This window comes from Liolophura sinensis, chromosome 1 (genome assembly GCF_032854445.1).
Source record: "Liolophura sinensis isolate JHLJ2023 chromosome 1, CUHK_Ljap_v2, whole genome shotgun sequence".
Taxonomy (NCBI): domain Eukaryota; kingdom Metazoa; phylum Mollusca; class Polyplacophora; order Chitonida; family Chitonidae; genus Liolophura; species Liolophura sinensis.
This window is the reverse complement of record NC_088295.1, coordinates 86,463,293-86,483,853: the sequence shown is the minus strand read 5'-3', so window position 1 is coordinate 86,483,853 and position 20,561 is coordinate 86,463,293. Positions and strand designations below refer to the sequence as shown.

Genomic DNA, 20,561 nt, shown 5'->3' with positions numbered 1-20,561 from the left:
ATCAGTAGAAATGCCTCCATTCAACTGTAAACATCTTCGAGACAGGTCGTGGGGTATCTAGGCTTCATTGAACGTAATCTGAAGGCTGATCGAGTGCTATTATATGGTGACTGGACCATAAATCTTTGCATGTATAGGACTTTTCATGAAGAGTTATTAGATATAGCCATTGGGCAACTTTTTTTGCCTTTTCATTGAACCAGGGATTAAGACAGACGTCTATGTTAATCCCAGACTGAACGCAGTGGTCTCTGGAAGCTGTCCTAGACTGAACGCAGTGGTCTCTGGAAGCTGTCCTACAGCTGAATATACAAACTATGACTGGGCTATACTTCATTTATGCAATCAGCGCATATCTTGGATACATTTGTGTGTATAGACCTACAGCCAGAATATTTGTTGAACAGGTTCCACTGGCTTAAATTATATGGCGGATAAAAATTGTACGCCGCAAACGGCTGCATGGTGTTCATTGAAACCCGCCGTTGGCTTCTTCCACCTTTATGTATGATAGCTCAGTTTCTGATCAGACCCATAACAACTCCAGTGAGTCACAAAATAGGGTTGCAATCTTGAATCCAGCTCTTCTTCGTTCGGCTGCGCCTTAAGCCTGGTACATGTACTTGCATGGCAAAAGATGGCGGTCCACAACAGGAACTGGTTTCTTCCACTCATAAAGCATTGACCAATATGTTATATAAATGAAACATTAAGTACAACGTTAAACATCAATCAACTATATATAAAATTATTTAAATATGCTCGACACTCGCGGTAGTGCACCGTACTACTGATTATGTAAGCATGTAGGCCTATGCTGGAATGTCGTGTAGACTGGCGTACTCATAAAAGTAACAATTGCAGCAACATCCGACAAATAATTCTACAAACTTCTAACACTGGGTCTACCTCCGGGTGTTTTAATGTGCTTTTGATAGTTAGTTCAGTATAATTACTGTTTGTCACTTCCGTGATAAGCTTTGGTCTACTGATATGACTATACAGATGTATATATTACTGTGAATGTGCGGAAAGATTGAAAGAGCAGATGAGCCCTTGTAAGTGCTACTGTTGCTGCCCACGAAGTGCCACCAGCGTCCTGTGCAGTTTGCTACTCTTCCTTCGTTGCTTCTTAAGCTCAGAATGGCACCATTGATCCAGGTAACTATAAATTCTCCACCAAAATGCACATGCGTGTATAGAATGGCTTGCACGTTAGAATTGAATATGTATGTGCAGTACTCATCAGACGCATGTTTTCAGTTAGTGTATAGGCACATGCTTAAATGGAGAGACGTTGGTGCGTGTATTTTTGATCCATTATAGAATGCAGACAAATACGCAACTGCCATTTTGTATTTGTTAATAAAGGTGTTATATATGTCTCAGAAATTAAGAGCATTCATCAACCATATACTGGTCCCTCGTATACAGTGCTGACATGGTGAGTAAGGGAAATGAAGCAACCTGAAATAGTTAAAAGTAATCGGTGTTACAATGTATATAGCCATGCATTTTTTGGTTAACGATATTGAGTAGCGATCATTTTTACGGCTGTCGTTAATAAATGTGAGGGTTAAAAGATCACGACGTGAACGTTTTCTTTCTTCGAGTTTTTCTTATCTTCTTCTAATTCAGGCGAGTGCTCCCGAATCCCAGTCAGAGCATAAGCTTCACCTTTCACGTAAGTGCAATCTAAAACAGTGACGGTATAAGCTGACAAAGTTTGGGTAATTCTTTGTGGCTAAAGTCATGTCCACTTACAAAAAGAAAATGCCGGAAGATTTCATATATCTGCATATTTATTTTATGGTGTTGTATGCCCAAGATTAGGCATCATTAAGAACGTTTGTCAAAAACCAGCAACCATCCATCATGATCTATCACGAGATCTCTATGGTGATATCAGCTAAAGTATTGTACAACTCGATTCCTCCAACATCGACTTCAGCTGCATGATAACCACTGTATATAACGTATGTACGTACAGACACGAAATAGCCTGGGAGTATGATAAAATATCAGCATATCATTCTACTCGGTTCCACCCTAGCTCAGTTGATTAGCGTGCTAGAACAGCGTAATGACCCTGGAGCCTCTCACCAGTGCGGTCGCTGTGAGTTCAAGTCCAACTCATGCTGGCTTCCTCTCCGGCCGTACGTGGGAACCTGCGGATGGTCGTGGGTTTCCCCCGGGCTCTACCTGGTTTCCTCCCACCATTATGCTGGCCGCCGTCGTATAAGTGAAATATTCTTGAGTACGGCGTAAAACACCAATCAAATTGTTCATGAGATCTTAAGTATATTGCATGTTGTCAGGGTTACCGGCTTGTTCACAAAAAGTATACACAAAAGTAGGATTGAACAATAGACTATAAACAGCTTAATTACGAAATGGTTTTCGTACGAGCCAGCTGTATTGTCAAATATGGTGCATGGGTGAGTTCAACCCTGAATAAGATTTAAAAGTATGTATAACAACGAGGGCACACGCTTGTTTCGGTTGCCCTTAATTCACGCTGTACAGAATCATCGCCATTCAACGGCAATGGGTGACAAATTTTGGACTCGTAATTCAGTACTTGTACTATCACCATGGCAACATATTTAATTCATTTCATGTATAATATATATTGTCACAGTTTTATCTGAGGGAAATGAGTACAGTAAACAACATACTCAGGAACGGCTTTGTGAGCCATCATTATATTGGTTTAAACCATTAGTGCAGAACATAATAGCCAGAATATCAGTTTAATATTTCCTGTTGATGCACTGGCATAACGCTCGTACCTATCTGTTTACCAGTGTATCAAATAACGGCATGTGTGGCTGGGGCAGCGATAATCCTATCCCTCGCCATTGTCCTCATCTCCTGTATGCACAAACGAAGGTAGGTGTGTCTATGTATCACATCCGCAAGTGGGCTGTTACTGTCATGAACAGTATAATATAAAGCTGAACCGTACTTTTTTCACGCGTGGATTGATCAGGAGATTGAAACCATAAAACAATTAACCAAAGAGCCATCTTAACCGGACTGTATATTATAGCGATACCATGCAACAGTTTTGCTCCCGAGTGTTGTTGCATGAGATAATGTAAGCTATCTTAATTTGTATATTTTGATAAATTTATGAGAGCTACTGGTTTTCACTGAAATGCGTTCGATAACTCAGAAATGAGGTCAATTCATCTAAGTGCCAGCTTCTGTCAGTCAGTTATCTCTAACTGTATTTATTTATTTGATTGGTGTTTTACGCCGTACTCAAGAATATTTCACTTATATGACGACGGCCAGCATTATGGTGGGAGGAAACCGGGCAGATCCCGGAGGAAGCCCACGACCATCCGCAGGTTGCTGACAGACCTTCTGGCAGGCCGGAGAGGAAGCTAGCATGAGCTGGATCACCTTTTGCCGGGCAATGGCGACTCAGGCCAGGCAAGTCGGATTGACCATGATTTGATTTCTTGTAATGCGCCAGTTTGCCCATATAAATTGTCTTTGCAAATGCAGGAATTGACAATAGTATTATACATTAGGCGGAAATTGTGTGTGAGCAGTAACCAGATTTTTTTTCTCTTGGAGGACTATGGACAAAAAGAGACGCCAGAAGTTGGTGGAGAGCTTGAGGAGTGGTGGCGACTCGGCATCTGAGTCGAGTGCAGCAGCATCAACGACTGGTTGTGAGCCGGACGGAGGAGAGCCAGAGGATATCAAGGAGCTCTTCTACTTCTACTGGCGCCAAGGTACGGACATTGCTGCCAGTCGACAAGCTTTCTCGGTGGAGTTGAACACTCGAGTGGACGAGCGAATGGAAGAGGAGAGGAAGAGACCAAGACGACAGACCGTGAGTGGGGACTGTGTCGGTAGGAAGATGCAGGACAAGGGGGTGTTATCATTCAACCGTGCACCTTTGCTGGATGAACTTTGTCAACAAAGGCGGTGCTCGGATAACGATGCCGGGCGGGTTGGCACCCCGTGCAATCGGCGTCCCACGGTACAGCATCGCCATCACAGGTGTGTGCACTATAGGCGAGGTATCTCAGACATGGGACCATCCCCAGAAAGTGATGAATTCAAAACAGAAACAGCCGCTGTCTCTGAGGACGAGGACTCGGCCAAGCATGAAAGAAGGCATCACCTTGGCAACCCCGAAGAAGTTGACAACAATGGTTCGGAGGGTGCTGATCACAGAGGGACTGATGTTTCTGCCAATGAACACAACGTTGATGCGGACGAACCAGATCAAGAGATGGCGATGCCATTGGTCTCCCCTTTGGGATCGGAAACTAGCGACGATCTGGACTTAGCACGCTACATAATAAACTCAAATGAAAGACGCAGGATGCATCGTCTGAACTCCTGTCCTGAGCCCGAGACGAATTCCACTATAGGTGCCAGGACATGGTCGTTCTCTTCACTGCTGTGGACCTGGGATTTCAAGAAATCATCAGTTGTGCATGACATAGAATTCCCTAATGTTTAGACAATTCACGATGGAGAATGAAAGAGTATTCACCGATAACTATACGGGGATGATTTGGAATAGCAAAGAATTCACCAGCATCAAGTGTGATGATCGGGAATGACAACTAATTAACCAATATCAAGGGTGATGATCGAGAATGACAACTAATTAACCAATATCAAGTGTGATGATCGGGAATGACAACTAATTAACCAATATCAAGGGTGATGATCGAGAATGACAACTAATTAACCAATATCAAGGGTGATAATTGTAAATGGCAAAGAATTCGTCAATATCATGTGTGATGATTGGGATTGACAAATAATTAACCTATGTTTGGGATCACGATGAGGATTGATAAAATGTTCACGTACATTTCTGGCCAAGAAGAGGAATGACAAAGAGTTCACATACATTAAAGAACACGACAGATGTGATTCAGATTTCCCTGAATTAGGGTGAGGATTGGAAAAGACAAATTGTCAATCATATAACATTCATGGATATTTTTCAAGAGAACGGGGAACGAAAAAGAAGTCACGAATCATTAGTGTCACGGCGCATTGGAAATACAGAATTCACTGATATTTACGATTAGGATGAATAATGAAAGACAAGTGGGGGATACTTATAGTAAACATAAATCAATGATACAATTTGTTCTTTAATGGAATCAGATGCATAAAGACATAATTGTGAAACTGTTTATTAACTGCCTGTACTTCCAGATCTCCCTGCTTTGACAAATAGTTTTAAGTATTCAGTAAAAATTTTCGGAGTATAGAAGGATTTCATAAAAGCTTTTTATTAAATTGGCAATTATGTACAGATTCATAAAATGTTACTAATGTAAGTCAATCGGAAATCTCATGCCATCGATTGTTTGTTTTCTATCTCCTTGATGGCTGTTTCTTCTCACTTGCGTTCATATAACAAGGATCTACCGTATAACGTCATCGCTGTCACCGATATAGAAACATTTTACATACCAATTTTGTCTTCCCCAAACAAGTGTAGCAAGAAAAATATATTCAGACTATTCTCACCGTTCCCTCTTTTGAACCTTCAAACAAGAGGCTGGAATGTAACTGACCTGATGCTTTTATCAGGCAGAAAACGAAAACGAAAAGTAGATAGGCACTGACTAAAACTGCATTGTTAACCAAGATGGAATGGCTATTTTTCTACCCCTGCTCTGTTTGTTCACTTCTAAAATGATTTGAGGGCTGCTTTGTCCGGTCTTAAAGACTTTCAATATCTAAAGTCATTGGTCTTTTCAATGTATTAAACTTCAGTCATCTTGTTTTTTGCTTTGGCAAAATAAACTGATTTGAACTCTTTGTAAAGCTTCTTTTGGCCGTCAGATTAGATCATCCACTGTGGTGCTCATCACACAACATTGACAACAACGACAGCAGAGATCCACGAACCGCTTTCAGAAAACCATCATAAGCTAAGTATGTTGCCACTACCATGGTGACGCATGTTAAAAGCATATCTTGCCCCTATAGTCAACTTAAGCTACGATCGATGTGTACAAGAGACCCCAAAGGGTTCATACCAAAGAGTTTAAAAGTGATACTTGTTGATGTTTCGCTTGACCCTCAGCACTGAGTGGTTAGGGCAAGCAAACGGGACTGGTTGTTCTGCGGTGTCGGTATAAGGATGAGGTGCCATGTCTGGTGTCTTCCGCGTCCTCAGTGGCCACCGCACTTTGATGTCGTGCACTCACCCTACAAAAAGACACACCTAATGACTCCTTGTCGCCATAAGACTGGGAAACTTAAAAACATAAATCGTATAGAACCCAAACATACATACATACAGTCAGACCAACAGAATCCAAACCAAGTCAAAACAGACATTCATGCACTTTTTTTTCTTCTTCTGTATCTTATCAGAAGGCTTTCAGCGTTGAGATTTCTATAATCTACACAGTCTTAAAGTCATCTTTCTTCGTTTTGAGAACAATGGGCAATGCATAACCGGACTCTAGTGACAGCTATGGGTCAACGATACACATTTATAAGTCAGACGAGTTTGTGCTGGCCAATTCAAAGAAGCCAACTTTGACTTAAGTCATTATTTAAAAATGTGATTTATGGATTTTTATTTTTGAACTATACGCGTTATTACTGGGAACATTCAACAAGTTTTAGGTTAAGACAAATACATATAAAGGCGAGCACCTGTAACCATACACTGCTTACTGAACGTATATGCAGGTCTAGAATCTCGAAGTTGGTTATATTGACCCGGAAGGTCCATTATGGTTGACGGTTGCTATATATGAATGTACTTACGTGAAAGTGTTATATATTTTATTTAATGATCAAACTATTAATTCATATACTACTGTGTTACAAGTATTTCCATATCATTATTCATTAATGTATATGATACTAACACACATACAAACACAAGAGATTTGTAATGTTGACGTATATATAGACAATCTTGAAACTGCAAAACTGCATGTTCTTTGCAATACTTTTATGGGGAAATTAAGGAACCTTTCGTGAGAAGAAAGAAACCTCTCGCGAGAAGAAAGAAACCTTTCGCAAGATTAAAGAAACGTCTCTCAACTGTCATCTCTGGCACCCGTACTTGCACATGTATATAGAGAGCCTAGAATTAGCCATGATGGAAGATTGGTGTTTTACTTCATACGATTTAATTTTTCATTCAAGCAGATCCTCGCTCGAGTAATCCATGAGCTTATCTTCTATGCCCCATGGAAGCCATTAAATGTGCATTATACCATAACTTTACAAAAAGTTTGTAACTTCACAAAATACACACACATTCATCAGTGATAAGTGTAGGCCTACTCGTTTTACAACAGATCTACATGAGGCCAACCTTTTTATGCAATGGCCAGGCTTCGGAGGGTATCATATAGAGAAAGGATCAATATCAAATCAATAAATAAATTTGTTTAATTATTTATTTGATTGTTGTTTTAGGACGTACTCAGGACTATTTCACTTAGACTACGTGGCGGCGGCCAGCGTTATGGTGGGAGGAGACCGTGCAGGGCACGGAGGAAAATAAGAAAATAAATAAATAAAAATATATCAGTGAAATCGGCATTGATATGCCTACATGTCATGATGTGGTTCTAATGAATATAGGCCTTGGCCTACTCGTATACTGCAATAGAGGGCTGCATGTGCGTTTGTGCTAAAAATTAAACAATAAACAGGTTTGAATCCATGTTTAATAGGCCTACATGGGCCTGCCTACGCCTACATGTAGGCTACTTCGTACTATACCAGGACATACTTATAATGCATCTATTTCAAGCCATTTAATTTATGACATTTTTGTGATTTCTTAGGAAATGACCGTATTGCACTGCACCAACGTCGGACTGGTGAAAGCACTTGGTGCGGCGAGAGATGTTGTAGGATCAAGATTGCGTCACATTACTGCACACCACGTGACATCTGATCGCCATGTGGAAACAGGTTGGCGTTTGGATTCAGGGGGTTTCGTGGGATAGCACGTAAACACTGCTTCTTAGCGCCGTAAAAAAGCAACTTAACAAACCCACGTAAACACAAAAGCAAGCACAGAGTACAAAATCTTGTATACGCGGTCCTTTTTTTTACGCGACTGTGTTTATAGGAAGTACATGAAGCGCCACCTAGCGGCAAGGTCTGTCACCACTACAACCCGAAGAGGTGGACGAAAAATTATTTCTCAGGTATTACACCGGTTTACTGTATTATAATAAGTCGGATGTCAATATCAATTGATGTCGTATGGAAACTGTCCCGTAGTGTGTGTGTGTGGGTAAATTAACAGATATCAGGCCAGGAAATGGCCTGTAATCTATGGGAGAAGCGAGGCTTTGTCGTGAAGTGTCAGTCTGCTGTGGATAGTGTAAGTCAGTTGTCAGTGGGTTGTACACAATGTAACATGCACCACATATTCTATCTTAATTTCCCCACAAAGTCTTTTGTCTCTGACTAGAATTAGGCTAATGTCGAACATAACACAGGCTTCGTATTGGAAATATGACATTCCATGGCAAATGTGTGAAAGGTCCAGTTAGAATTGACATGCAGTTGGCGGGAGGAAGTTGAAACTGAAAGGCATTGTGAATCGTGCTAAAGTCAGTTCCCACACCAAACCACAAAAGTGAACAGATGTGATGTGCGTGAGTGGAAGGTTTAACATAGGAATTGTATTGAATCTTGACTTCTACAAACAGTTTGACAGGGTGAGGCTGTCTGTTTATTTTATTTAGTTGATTGGTGTTTTAAGCCATACTCAAAAATATTTCACTTATTTGATGGTGGCCAGCATTTTATGGTGGGTGGAAACCCGGCAGAGCCCGAGGGACACCCACGACCATCCACAGGTTGCTTTCCCACGTATGGCCGGAGAGGAAGCCAGCATGCGCTGGACTTGAACTCACAGGAACCGCATTGATGAGAGACTTCTGGGTCATTACGCTGAGCTAGCACACTAACCAACTGAGCCATGGAGGCCAAGGTATGGCTTTCTATAGTAGTGTGTAATGTAATTAGGGTTAAGATGATGGAAATATTTTTCACTGTACATGTAAATTTAACTGTGTCACAGCAGTGGATATTTTGATACTGGTTGGTGAAGTCTTAAAGGATACATGAAAAGAAACACTACAATGCAGACCATGTTTTTAAGAGAAATGAAGGAAGATGCGAAAAAAAGAATTTTGTTCAATTTCTTTAGGCATATTTTATGTGTTGTAATAACTCGTCTATTTTATTAAGATTTTCTGTCAATGGTTGTTATTTTCAGAAGTGGTACTATCAATGAACTTTGCGAACATGATACCATTCAGGCTTCAGCTTAAATCCCCCCACTGGGTCCATAAGCCATAAGGTCATAGTATACTATGATCAGGAGTAGTCAGATCATGAAACAGCTCGGGAGCTCTCCTAAGTCTTTAAGTATCAACTGTCATTGGTGTTGTATTAGGGTCTCTGTGGCTGAGTAATTTGTGTGCTAGAGTGGCAGAGGGACTCAGGATCCCCTCAGCAATGTGGTCGATGTGAATTCAAGTTCAGCTTATGCTGCAGTCATGCATGGGCAAGTCTGCCATCAAGATGTTATAGATGATGGCTTCATGTTAAACTTGATGCTTAGCTGCAGCAGCAGTGTAAATGAGATCACCCAAACCTTCTTAATAGAAAACCGTGTACAGAAAATAATGTTCCTTAGTGACCTCAAACCAAAATGAAACAAATATGGTATGTGGATTGGTGTCCTGTATCAACACTGAAATTCTAGATATTTGAATTGATATGTGGATTTGTCTTCTACATGTACAGTATCTTTACCTTACATTCATTAAAACATTACATTCTGATGTTCTATGGAGTTGTCATCAACTTTTTTTTCTTCTTCTCACCTACAGAATTAGGAGCCCTGTAAGGAGACCTATCTTGATAGCCTCCGAGGCTTCCCACTCTCCAGAGGGCAGCTGAAGAATGAGTGATGATGACAAACCTTTTGCTTGCACAACTCAAGGATGTGGCATGGTGGGTAAAGAACTGTTAACATAACAGTTTTATATATTAACAAGAAAAATTGTCATTTTTTCTTTCAGAAATTGAAACAGTGTACAGACATGTTCAAGTATTATGTGTCAATGTAGATGTAATATGATGTATTCTGCCTGTTGTATCATCAGTTATTTGATGGCATGTCTATGTCTTCAGTTTAATCTACCATAAAATATTTACTTGTTTGGATACAATAATGTTGACGTTATCATGCGATAGGAAGGCAAGAATATGATTTGTAGTGTAAAAGTGAGTATACCCAGGTTATGGTACTCATGGGATATGGTATTCCAGGCTCAGGAAAAGAAAAACGGAATATTTACACTCTTGTTTACACTGTTAAACATCTGTTTTAGTCAAAAGTAAGAATATTCGGATGCTTTTTTATTTCATAGAGCAGCCTCCGTGGTAGAGAGGGTTAGCACGCCAGCTCGGCACATTGACCCAGGAGCCTCTTACCAATGCTGTCCCTGTGAGTTCAAGTTCAGCTCATGCTGGCTTCCTCTCCAGCCATCCTTGGGATGGCCCGACAGCAACATGCAGATGGCCGTGGGTTTTCCCCAGGTTCTGCTCGGTTTCCTCCCACCACAATGATAGCTGCCATGGTATAAGTGAAATAGTCTTGAGTACAGTGTAAAACACCAATCAAATAAATGAATGAATAAGTTTTATTTCATTGACATATTTTGCTGAAGCGATTATATCGTCAAGGTATCTTTCTGTCCAAAGGAACAATAGGCTGTGAATTCAAGTTAAACCACTTCAGATGATGATCTCATGTTAGTATGCAGTTTCATGTTATGAGATAGTAGCTTTCTATTTAAGATAGAGCTGTTTCTGTCAACTTTTAATGGGTAATTTATCTGGCTGAAATTAGGGAATCCCAATGTCGTGATCTCAGTAAACATTAAACCCTCTCAGATAAAGATTATGTAATTTTGTGATTAATTCATTTTGAGATCAGCTACGTTTCTTTGTAAAGTGGGCATCATGCGATCAAATTTCTTGTTTCCATGGCAAAATAGTTACTATGTTTAATGTAAGGTCCCTGTTTGAACTGAAACTTTTTGAATCAAATTTCTGGGTGCATGGCAGTGAACTGGAAATAGCCTGTTTCAATTGCATGAACACAATAGAATGAAGCCTCGTCAAACAATTTCGAAGAGGGATTCAGAATTGATCATAAAGTCTCATATACGGATAAGGTACATGTACTTCCGGGGCCTCCGGGGCTCAGTTGGTTAGCGTGCCAGTGCAGAATAATGACCCAGGAGCCTCTCACCAATGAGGTCATTGTGAGTTCAAGTCCAGCTCATGCTGACTTCCTCTCCGGCTGTACTTGGGAAGGTCTGCCAGCAACCTGTGAATGGTCTTGGGTTTTCCCGGGCTCTGCCTGGTTTTCTCCCACCATAATGCTGGCCGCCGTCGTATAAGTGAAATATTCTTAAGTACGACGTAAAACACCAATCAATAAATAAATAAATAAATACATGTACTTCTTAATTCAAATTAGGGCTGAGTTGAACAAATTTGGGGTTAATATTAGCAGTCATGATAGCTGAACTTTAGACATACAGTTACAGAGCTATGAAATCTACCAATGGGATTGTGTGTCACACTTCTTGTGAAGGATGCTTTTGCATGAGTTTTATTAGATAAGGTTTTTAGCCACACTAATTAGTTAAGTTAGTTGAGAAGTTAAGCTTCTCAATATGAGTTAATAGTTGACAGTTGATTTTAGAAACTTTATTGATTTTAGAAACTTATTGATTAGAAACTTATTGATTTTAGAAACTTATTGCGTACTGCAGTGTTTTTAACAAGCGGTTCTTTCGATATAGTGGTGACTCATGCAGTGATTTAAAAGACAAATCTAGTGTATCTTTAGGAGAATTGGAGTTGTAGATGTATGTATTTTACATTCTAAAGTAATTTTAGCAGCTCTTTGTTGAAGCTTAATTAATGTCAATAAGTGCATGTGGAAAAGTTTCCCATACTGAACTGCAGTAATCAAAATGTGGCAAGAATATAGCAATGAAAAAAAGTTTTTTCGTGTCTACAAATCCAGATAAATCTTGTTCTGCCTTAAAATTTCAAGAATTTTAGAGGATTTTTTTGCATATGAAATCAATATGATGAAAAGTAGTGGTCCCAAGATTGAGCCTTGTGGAACACCTCTCTGTATTGTCGGTTTCACTGAAACCTTTCTCGCTGCAAAGTTCTGTTCTGGAATTAAGACTCAAAGAATCTCAAGTTTGTGTTGTGGAACATTTACACTTTTAGCTTATCTAGTAGGATTGAGTGGTTTATGGTCTGAAAGGCTTTCTTAAAATCAAGTATAACAGGTCGACCTGCATTTCCACTGTCAGTTGATTCACGCCAGCATTCGGCAATATGATTAAAGCAGTTTCACAGGAAAGTGACTTGCGAAAGCCAAACTGATTCTTGTCTGATATCTGAAATGTTTCTAGGTACTCCAGAGACAGCTATGTACATTCCTAAAGTGAGGAATCCGTCGTAAAATGTTCATGACCACTCCTGGCATCAATAATAGTTGCTGATATTTCTGGCACAGCGACACATGTATATCATTCATTCAAACCAAACGGGGAAGTTAAAACCTGAACATCAGATTTGTGTCATATGTAGTATATGTATTTCTGTATAATGTTTTGTTTGTGAAGGCTTTGGAGAAGAATAGTTTTCATTGTTAACTGTTTAATACTTATGATATATATTTTATTTATTCTTTGTAATAGTGTTTTTAAATGATATTATTATATATCACTCAGAGGTAAAAGCAAGGTATTATTCCAAAGAGATGTGCTCTTTCACACTTTTGGAAGAATACCAAATTACTGAAGGAACATAACCATACCTAGCATGTACCTATACCTGTCTCAGTTTAAACACTTGTGACATTGGATTGTTTTTCCTAGACAGAGGTACAGTATGTCAAAGTTGTCATTATATTGTCTTACTTAATATTAATCTTAAGCTTAATTAAGTATACTTAGTCCCTTGATTTAAAACCAAAAATGGCAGTATCTGTATTCGAACCATGGTCACATTGGTCAAGAACTAATGAACTATGGGTAGAACACATTAGATAACATGGCCAGTATTGAAAACATCTCAGTTCAGTTATACTAGAATACACTAAAAACTAACCAAAGTTTCATATATAATTTTTTTTTCATGCTTCTTTATATGTTTATTTATGGTAAATAAGTTTTTGAGGTAAACTAATTAGTGTATTTTTTGATGGACACAGACAGTTTTGTCATGTGCATTTAAATCTGCTATAAGGTTGTAATAAGATTGTTTTTCTGTTTGTCCAGCGATTTACCAACGAGGACCATCTTACAGTTCATATGAAGAAACATGATATGTCATTGGCTCTGAACACAGGAAGTAACGTGTCACCAAACCACTTGTTCCTGGGTGAGAAGATTTGTAAAGAATCTCTGTATGTTTTCCTTTTTACAAATAATGTCCGGATAGCAATGATGAAAATGTATAATGTGCTTGAAGTTACAGCCCCATTGCACCAAGCAGAATGGCTGGAAAGTAATGATCATCTGTCACTTTTTCATCAGTAGACACTAGGTGTTCTCCAAGGCTATATGGATTTCTTTGTTTTGAAACTTATCAGACAACTTGATTTCACACTTTAACTTGATTGATTTTGTTTTATTGATAATGTGTGGTTAAGAAAGGGATTAAAATGTTGACTGGGTTGTAATGTGAAGTTGGGTTTTGTTGGAAACAAATAGACCAATTCTTCGCAACATTTATTCTACATGGATCGGTCTTTTAATTCAACAGAACTTGATAACATTTCCGGAGTATGTTAATCTGAATAAAAAGTATAATATGATGTCCTGTATCATGAAATGATGCTTCTGATTTTAAGTATTTGATCCAGTTGCATAATATGTTACTAGGTACGTTATAATTGGATCTAAAGGTGTGTGGAACAGTATTTGTGTATACTGTAAAGATAATGGCTTGTTCTGTTTTGTTTATGTTTTCATTTATTTTCAGATCAAACGCCCACACCTACCAAGTTTTTACGAAACTGTGAAGAAATCGGACTATTTCAGGAGTTAAACAAGAACCCATTTGAAGAAGCTTTCAAGAAAGCGTCAGATGTTGATGTCCAACCAGATACCCATATTCTCAGCTCAAGCAAAGACGTTCGTGTGAGTAACTCTAGGCCTTTATAACCAGGGTAGATAGTCTCTGATTTGCATAACTTCTTTTGACTAACATGTTTAGTTAAGATCTGAATATATTGATCTCATCTTAATTCTTATTCAGTGAAGGCTAGGCTCTCAGCTCTGGGTAATTTGACATCAATCCAAACTTCTGCCTAATGTAGGGAACTATAAATTCTTTTGAATTTTTATAGTATATTTGTTGAATGCTCAAAATCTAAATACATGTTAAAGATCTGGGTTGAGGAAAGAATGTTATTCACATTTATTATACACTTATTTTTGTCAGATATCTCCATTATGTGGCCCGCGAACCCCCACACAGAACTCCGGGGTGCCTTTACCTGGACCCCACTCCAACTCCCGCTCACTCGACACTCCGTCTAGCACCCACCTCACCAAGACAGTCAGTCACGATGACACACCTACTCCACAAACAACGGTCATGGAGGACGTGCCAGCTGAGGGGAAGTCATCACCAAACATTCCAAGTTCACATTCAGCAGCCAGCCAGGCTAACCAGCCGACGTCCACCACCTCTGATGATGAGGTGGTCATCATATCAAAGACACAGGCAGCTGATAGCTCCACACCTACCACCAAGACGCCCCCGGTTACCGTGGAAACCACCAACCCTGTTCTCATCTCCATGGAGCCACCAACATCCATGTCGCCTTCGTTGCAGTAAGTTTTGCTACATCTAGCAGTATATATTATTCATGGTCATCAAATTTATATATACGATTTATTTGAAGTTTAGTGGCATATGAAGTACATGTACATGTAAAAATTTTATATGGTACAGTTTGAATTTCAGCAAAAGTTGAAAGTTATTACTACTAATAGTCACATTTTATTCACCATTGTTTTGTTTGAATTGTTAGTATAATCAGTTTTCGAAGTTATTTCTTCGAAGAGTGGTTGTAAATGCTGAAATTATTCACGTTGAAACAACATAACTTGACAAAAATGGATTTCGACTATTGTTGACTGAATCAAATTATTGAAATCATCTTAATGCAGTTCTTAAGAGTTAGTTTGCTTATTATTCATAGGGATTCAGTAGATCACCTGCAGACACAATCACAGTTTAGCACTTTTTTTATTAAACCATCTGAAAGCTATGATATGGTTGAAATATTGCCTGTGACCAACATTACCCCTCAGTCATTCATTCTAATTATTGTTCCATTTGTATTGCTCAAATAGTAGTTAATCCCGAAACAACAAATGTAAACATCAGTAACAAATTAAGATGTCTGTGTCAGTTTACTGCTGTAATCTGCTCTTGTAGCTGTCAGAGTTAGCTTAATACTGTTCACACCACTGTTCCTCCTACAGGCCCTCCAGTGTGAATCCCCCGGTAGTGGCGTCCCCTCAGTACACCATGCAGGTGTTACTCCAACTCCCCACAGGCCAGACAGTTCCCGTACAGATCCCTGCTGCACTCTCCACCCAGGCTGTACAGGTCTCTTCCATACCCATCACCCCCGCCACACAAATCTTGGCCAGTAAGACCAGCACTGCTCCCTCATCAAGTCCCCAGCAACCGTCTCTGGCCAAACAGGTGAGACTAATGGTTCAGTCTACAAAAGGAAAACTGCAAACTTGATTATCTGCATGATGTAATATTTCCATTAGTTTTGAATAATTATTAAGATGAATTTTTTTCTGTGAAATGTGGTATGTCATTAAGGACCTCATTCTTCTCACTGTCTCTGAGGTCTGGACAGTTTGCGTCTTGAATTCAAATCCAACTCCTGCTTGTTTTTCTAATATGATTTATTTATTTTATTTGATTGGCGTTTTGTGCCGTACTTAAGAATATTTAACTTACACGACGGCGGCCAGCATTATGGTGGGAGAAAACCGGGCACAGCCCGGGGGAAACCTAGGACCATCCGCAGGTTGCTGGTAGACCTTCCTACATACGGCCGGAGAGGAAGCCAGCATGAGCTGGACCTGAACTCACAGCAACCGCATTGATGAGAGGACTCCTGGGTCATTACGCTGCGCTAGCACACTAACCAATTGAGCCACGGAGGCCCCCTTTCTTCTGTGAAATTTTCAGGATATGTAGTGAGGTTAGGCTTTATCTTCCACATTGATGCATGTAAATGATGTGTACATGTATATCTAAATAAAATTTTATGTGTGGTGTAAACTACTATCAAATGTGATAAATTAATCCTGCTCTAAAGTATTAGATTGTTTGTGCTTATGTATTCACAGAAATTAAAGGCAGCTCTTCAGCAGAGTGCCCAGAACTCTAAGCTGATCACCTCCTCTTCCCCCTCCCATACGGTGTCTCCCCCCTCAACAGCCTCTGTAGTGGCTGGGAGCAGCACAGTGAAGACTGTGATTCCCTCAGGGCTGCATGGGTTACCTGTGGCAGCCACAGCATCAGGATCAGCAGTGTCCAGCACCCCTCACTCTACAACCTTCAACAGTTGTTTGGAGGACTCCAGCGATGGCTCTTATATGGACATGGAGGGGGTGGGCTCCCCTGATAGCCTGGACTCTGTATCCATTGGAGGAATGTAAGTTACTTACACAAAGTAACTACTTGTAAATCAAACTTTGAAATTATATTTACGTGTATTTATTTATTTGAATGAGATTTGACGCTGTACATTTTTTACTGTATCCACAACAGATCCATTCTCCCTGGTATGATACATACAGTTAACCCACCCTTACAATGAGCCCATGTTGAACGCCTTATAAACCGGGGCTGACTCAGTATGTACGCCTGGATAGACTAGTACATGTTTTAGTCCCAGATCACAGTTTTCAGGTTTCTCTTGAAAATATTGTTTGCTGAAGAGGAGAATGGTTCTCTCTGCAGAAAACGGAAGCGGGAAGATGGGGATCCAGAGGACCGAAGGAGGAAGTTTTTAGAGAGGAACAGGTACAGGATACTTTGGTAACGAATTTGATGTTAGATGCTTATTTTCCATGATCCAGTACTAAAAGTCTCCTTTCCCTGTCGAGATGTCATTTTCCTGCTCAGTTGTGGTTGGAATGATGTCTGCATGCTTTTACCCCAATTTTACACTGGTCTTATTCTCATAAACAATGAATGACAGTAGTTGGTAACTTCTTGTGGTGTTTAAAACAGAGCTGCAGCTGCACGATGTCGACAGCGACGGAAACAGTGGATCACAAACCTGGAGAAAAAAGCTGAGGAGCTGCAGAATACAAACAACAGATTACAGGTGGGATATTGTTTGGTATTAACAATGTAAACATTCAGACAGGGAGAAAATTGGAGTGACGGTAGAATGCACAAATCTAGTCAAAGCAAAAGCGTAAAAGCCGATGAGAGTTTAACAACTTCATGTTTATGTTATATTCAGAACTGAACACCATGCCAGTATTGTGAGACAAAAGACATTCTATGAAATCAAGTTGAAATATCTATTGTTACAACATTAACTGTTGTCACATCACAAGTCTAGGAAAGTCATCCAGCGAGATCCATGTCTTAACACAGGTAGTATACTAACTAGAAGAGACAAGTTGGGTGGAAAACATCTTCATTTGATCAAACTAGTGATATCCAACATCATCTACCTTGATTACCTGAGCCATATTATTAAACTCTTCAGAGCACTGATCTTTAGTTCATAAATATTTACTACTCAAGGCCCAATCAGGTTCCAGTTTATGAAGGTCGACTGGCTGAAATGTCATGGGATGTCAAAAGAGTAGGTTTGTAAGGACTTTTTTATAGGTACAGTAAAGCAAGGTTGATTACGAAGTGTACAACGCGTATCAGTCTTGCTGGCAGGAAGCTGCGTGGACAAATGGTTACTGCATGGTCCTGAATTTTATGACGTGCTATTCAGAAAGGTCCAGTGATTGTAATTAATTGAGCGTCTGTTTCGTAAACGCTAGATCCAGGGTTCAATCCTGAATCCAATCTAAGACTTTGGTATTCGTCATTTTCGTACTACCTGTCTTGGTGCTAGGCATAAGGGCAGGCTATAATCCAGGCTATAATATGACTGCTTGGATTTTGTATCTGATGTCTCCATCATAGCATTCCAAAGGAGATGAGGAGAGATTATGGTGATATGGCTGAAATAATACTGGAAGCTATGTTAAACCCTAATGAAAGAAGTAAAGAAAGAAACAAAAAGACCCTTCTTAGAACTGGCCCGTACAGTGTGTCATCTGCTCAGTTATATGTAGGTGAGGCATCACAGCACTGCACAATCAATGATAACATGGTACAGCGCAGTCGTGGGCTTCATGGCGCTGCTCACATGCTCCACAGTGATGTTTTTTGAATTGTTTATAATTTCGTTGGAATGAGATGTCAACCTTTTGTTTCATCCTTTAGATCTGATTTGATTTTTGCAAGTAGAATTTTACATGTAATCTTTGATAAAGTGTACGTTCTGTAAGAGTAAATTTGAAAGTGAAAGTACACACACACTGTATGGACAAATCGTAATGCTGATTTCATTCACACAGTCTAAACAAGGACTTTTATTTGCATGAAAAGTTTGCTTTTGTTTACAGAGTGAGGTGAACTCTTTGCGGAATGAAGTGGCTCAGTTGAAGACCCTTCTGCTTGCTCACAAGGATTGTCCAATCACCTTACAGCAAAAGTCCCAGGGACAGCTCTCTATACAAACCAGTAAGTTGACCAAGCATTGTATAAATGCCTTAGCATTTACACTGACCTGGTACATGTTGTGTGACTGGTCATGAAATCCCAGTCTGTTAGAGCTCCACAATAAACTTGCATGCAACAAGAAGCATTCACTGCAGGGTTGAAAACATTGTGTCATGTAGGTGCCTTAAAATAGTAATATTTGTATTTATTGAAGGAGACTGGGTCAGTTTGTACAAAAGTGTTCTTCCCAAAGGCCTTAACAAGGAAAACAATTCATAGAAACAAACGTTCAGTAACTAAGGACAGATGACTGGTGAGAAAGGCTGAGGCAGGTGAGACAGGATAGTAGGAGACTGCCTGTTATGAAACCAAGCGCACACCATCTGCCAAAGGTTTTCTTTTTGGGGTTAAATGGTTATTCATCGTGCTAGCTATATTTTATAGGGTATCCTTCATAGCAGTTTAATATTTCCGCCTGGCCTCTCTTGAGACTGAAGTAGCACTTCAAAGAGTCTGTACAAAGGTTGGTTGGTTGGTCTATTTAATTATCAAGGTGTGAGTAGCAAGGCTTCAAGCGTTGTTGTAGTAGGTGTTTTAGAAAAGATACTAATAGAATACTAATGTTATGTTTGGCCATGTTTTACGCCACATGTAGCTCCTTATGAATTATAACCTATTTTATAACTTGAAAATTGACATGAATCAGAAATTCATTTTGCGTTTGTTTTTTCCTAAGAGTAGTACATATATAGGTGAAACTTGCTAACCTTATTCAGGTATGTTCATGAACGGCGAGTATGCAAATGTTATACATTTATTATTCTTTTATTCATGCCTTTTTGATCATTCTTTGTGATTGAAATATTTTGTGATGATCAAAAATGCTTTTGGCCCATCACCTGACAAGCTGTCATGACGTAAACCGTATTGGATGTGCAGAAATTTTGGATATTTGAACATTGATATGTTTGCTTGAGTGAGACAGTTCTCTGTGTATATTTTGCATGTTTTCATATATTGTTTTTGAGAATGTTGGTAGCTTTTAACATGTATGTTTTGTCATTGCACAGTTTCAATGCCTGTGGTAGACGGGATGTTGATAGACACTGGAGATGTGGCAACAGCAGAGGCTATTGCGACATCCGCCCTGACAAACATGGCACAGCGAGGGGTTATCGAAACAGACGAGGGGCTGGAGATTGTCACACTGTCGCCAAAAGTTCACATCAAGAAGGAGACTTGAAGCATTTTGCGAAACTTTCTGTGGTAATTTGTCGTCTTACTGTAACTTCAGCCAGTTGTCTTTAAATTGTATAAGTTTATGTCATTGATGTAGAATTCCTTGTGGAATTTTGTGTTGTTTAGATTGCTTCCAATGATCAATGACTCCAATGACATCGCTTATAACCAGTTCAGTTTCTAACCTGTGGTAGGTCTCGTATTTACATGTTTATATTAGCGTGAGGACAATAGGTTGTCATAACTTCTGTCCCATTCTGTTGGTGGATTGAGAAGTAAGCTAGGGGTTCTTCAGGCATTTATTTCACAAATGTATCATGTCTGCAAATAGATCAGTTATCTGTGGCTTACTGTCAGTGTGTAGTACTGCTATATATGTCAATGATTTATTTATTTATTTGATTGGTGTTTTATGCTGTACTCATGAATATTTCACTTATACA

At 39.5% G+C, this 20,561-nt stretch overlaps 2 protein-coding genes across 2 annotated transcripts; both read left to right on the top strand.

Annotated features, from left to right (window-relative positions):
- Window positions 1–1,033: 1,033 nt before the first annotated feature.
- LOC135479056 (uncharacterized) lies at window positions 1,034–4,625 on the top strand. Its single transcript, XM_064758776.1, has 4 exons — window positions 1,034–1,161; window positions 1,639–1,684; window positions 2,808–2,892; window positions 3,589–4,625. The coding sequence occupies exons 1-4, from the start codon at window positions 1,144–1,146 to the stop codon at window positions 4,487–4,489; spliced, it is 1,050 nt and encodes a 349-aa protein (XP_064614846.1). The 5' UTR covers window positions 1,034–1,143; the 3' UTR covers window positions 4,490–4,625.
- Window positions 4,626–8,132: 3,507 nt separating this feature from the next.
- LOC135482333 (cyclic AMP-dependent transcription factor ATF-2-like) lies at window positions 8,133–20,290 on the top strand. The gene is made up of 11 exons (XM_064762263.1): window positions 8,133–8,183; window positions 9,885–10,008; window positions 13,374–13,476; window positions 14,080–14,237; window positions 14,542–14,936; window positions 15,594–15,819; window positions 16,485–16,792; window positions 17,101–17,163; window positions 17,374–17,470; window positions 18,783–18,900; window positions 19,950–20,290. The coding sequence occupies exons 2-11, from the start codon at window positions 9,958–9,960 to the stop codon at window positions 20,120–20,122; spliced, it is 1,692 nt and encodes a 563-aa protein (XP_064618333.1). The 5' UTR covers window positions 8,133–8,183; window positions 9,885–9,957; the 3' UTR covers window positions 20,123–20,290.
- Window positions 20,291–20,561: the final 271 nt, after the last annotated feature.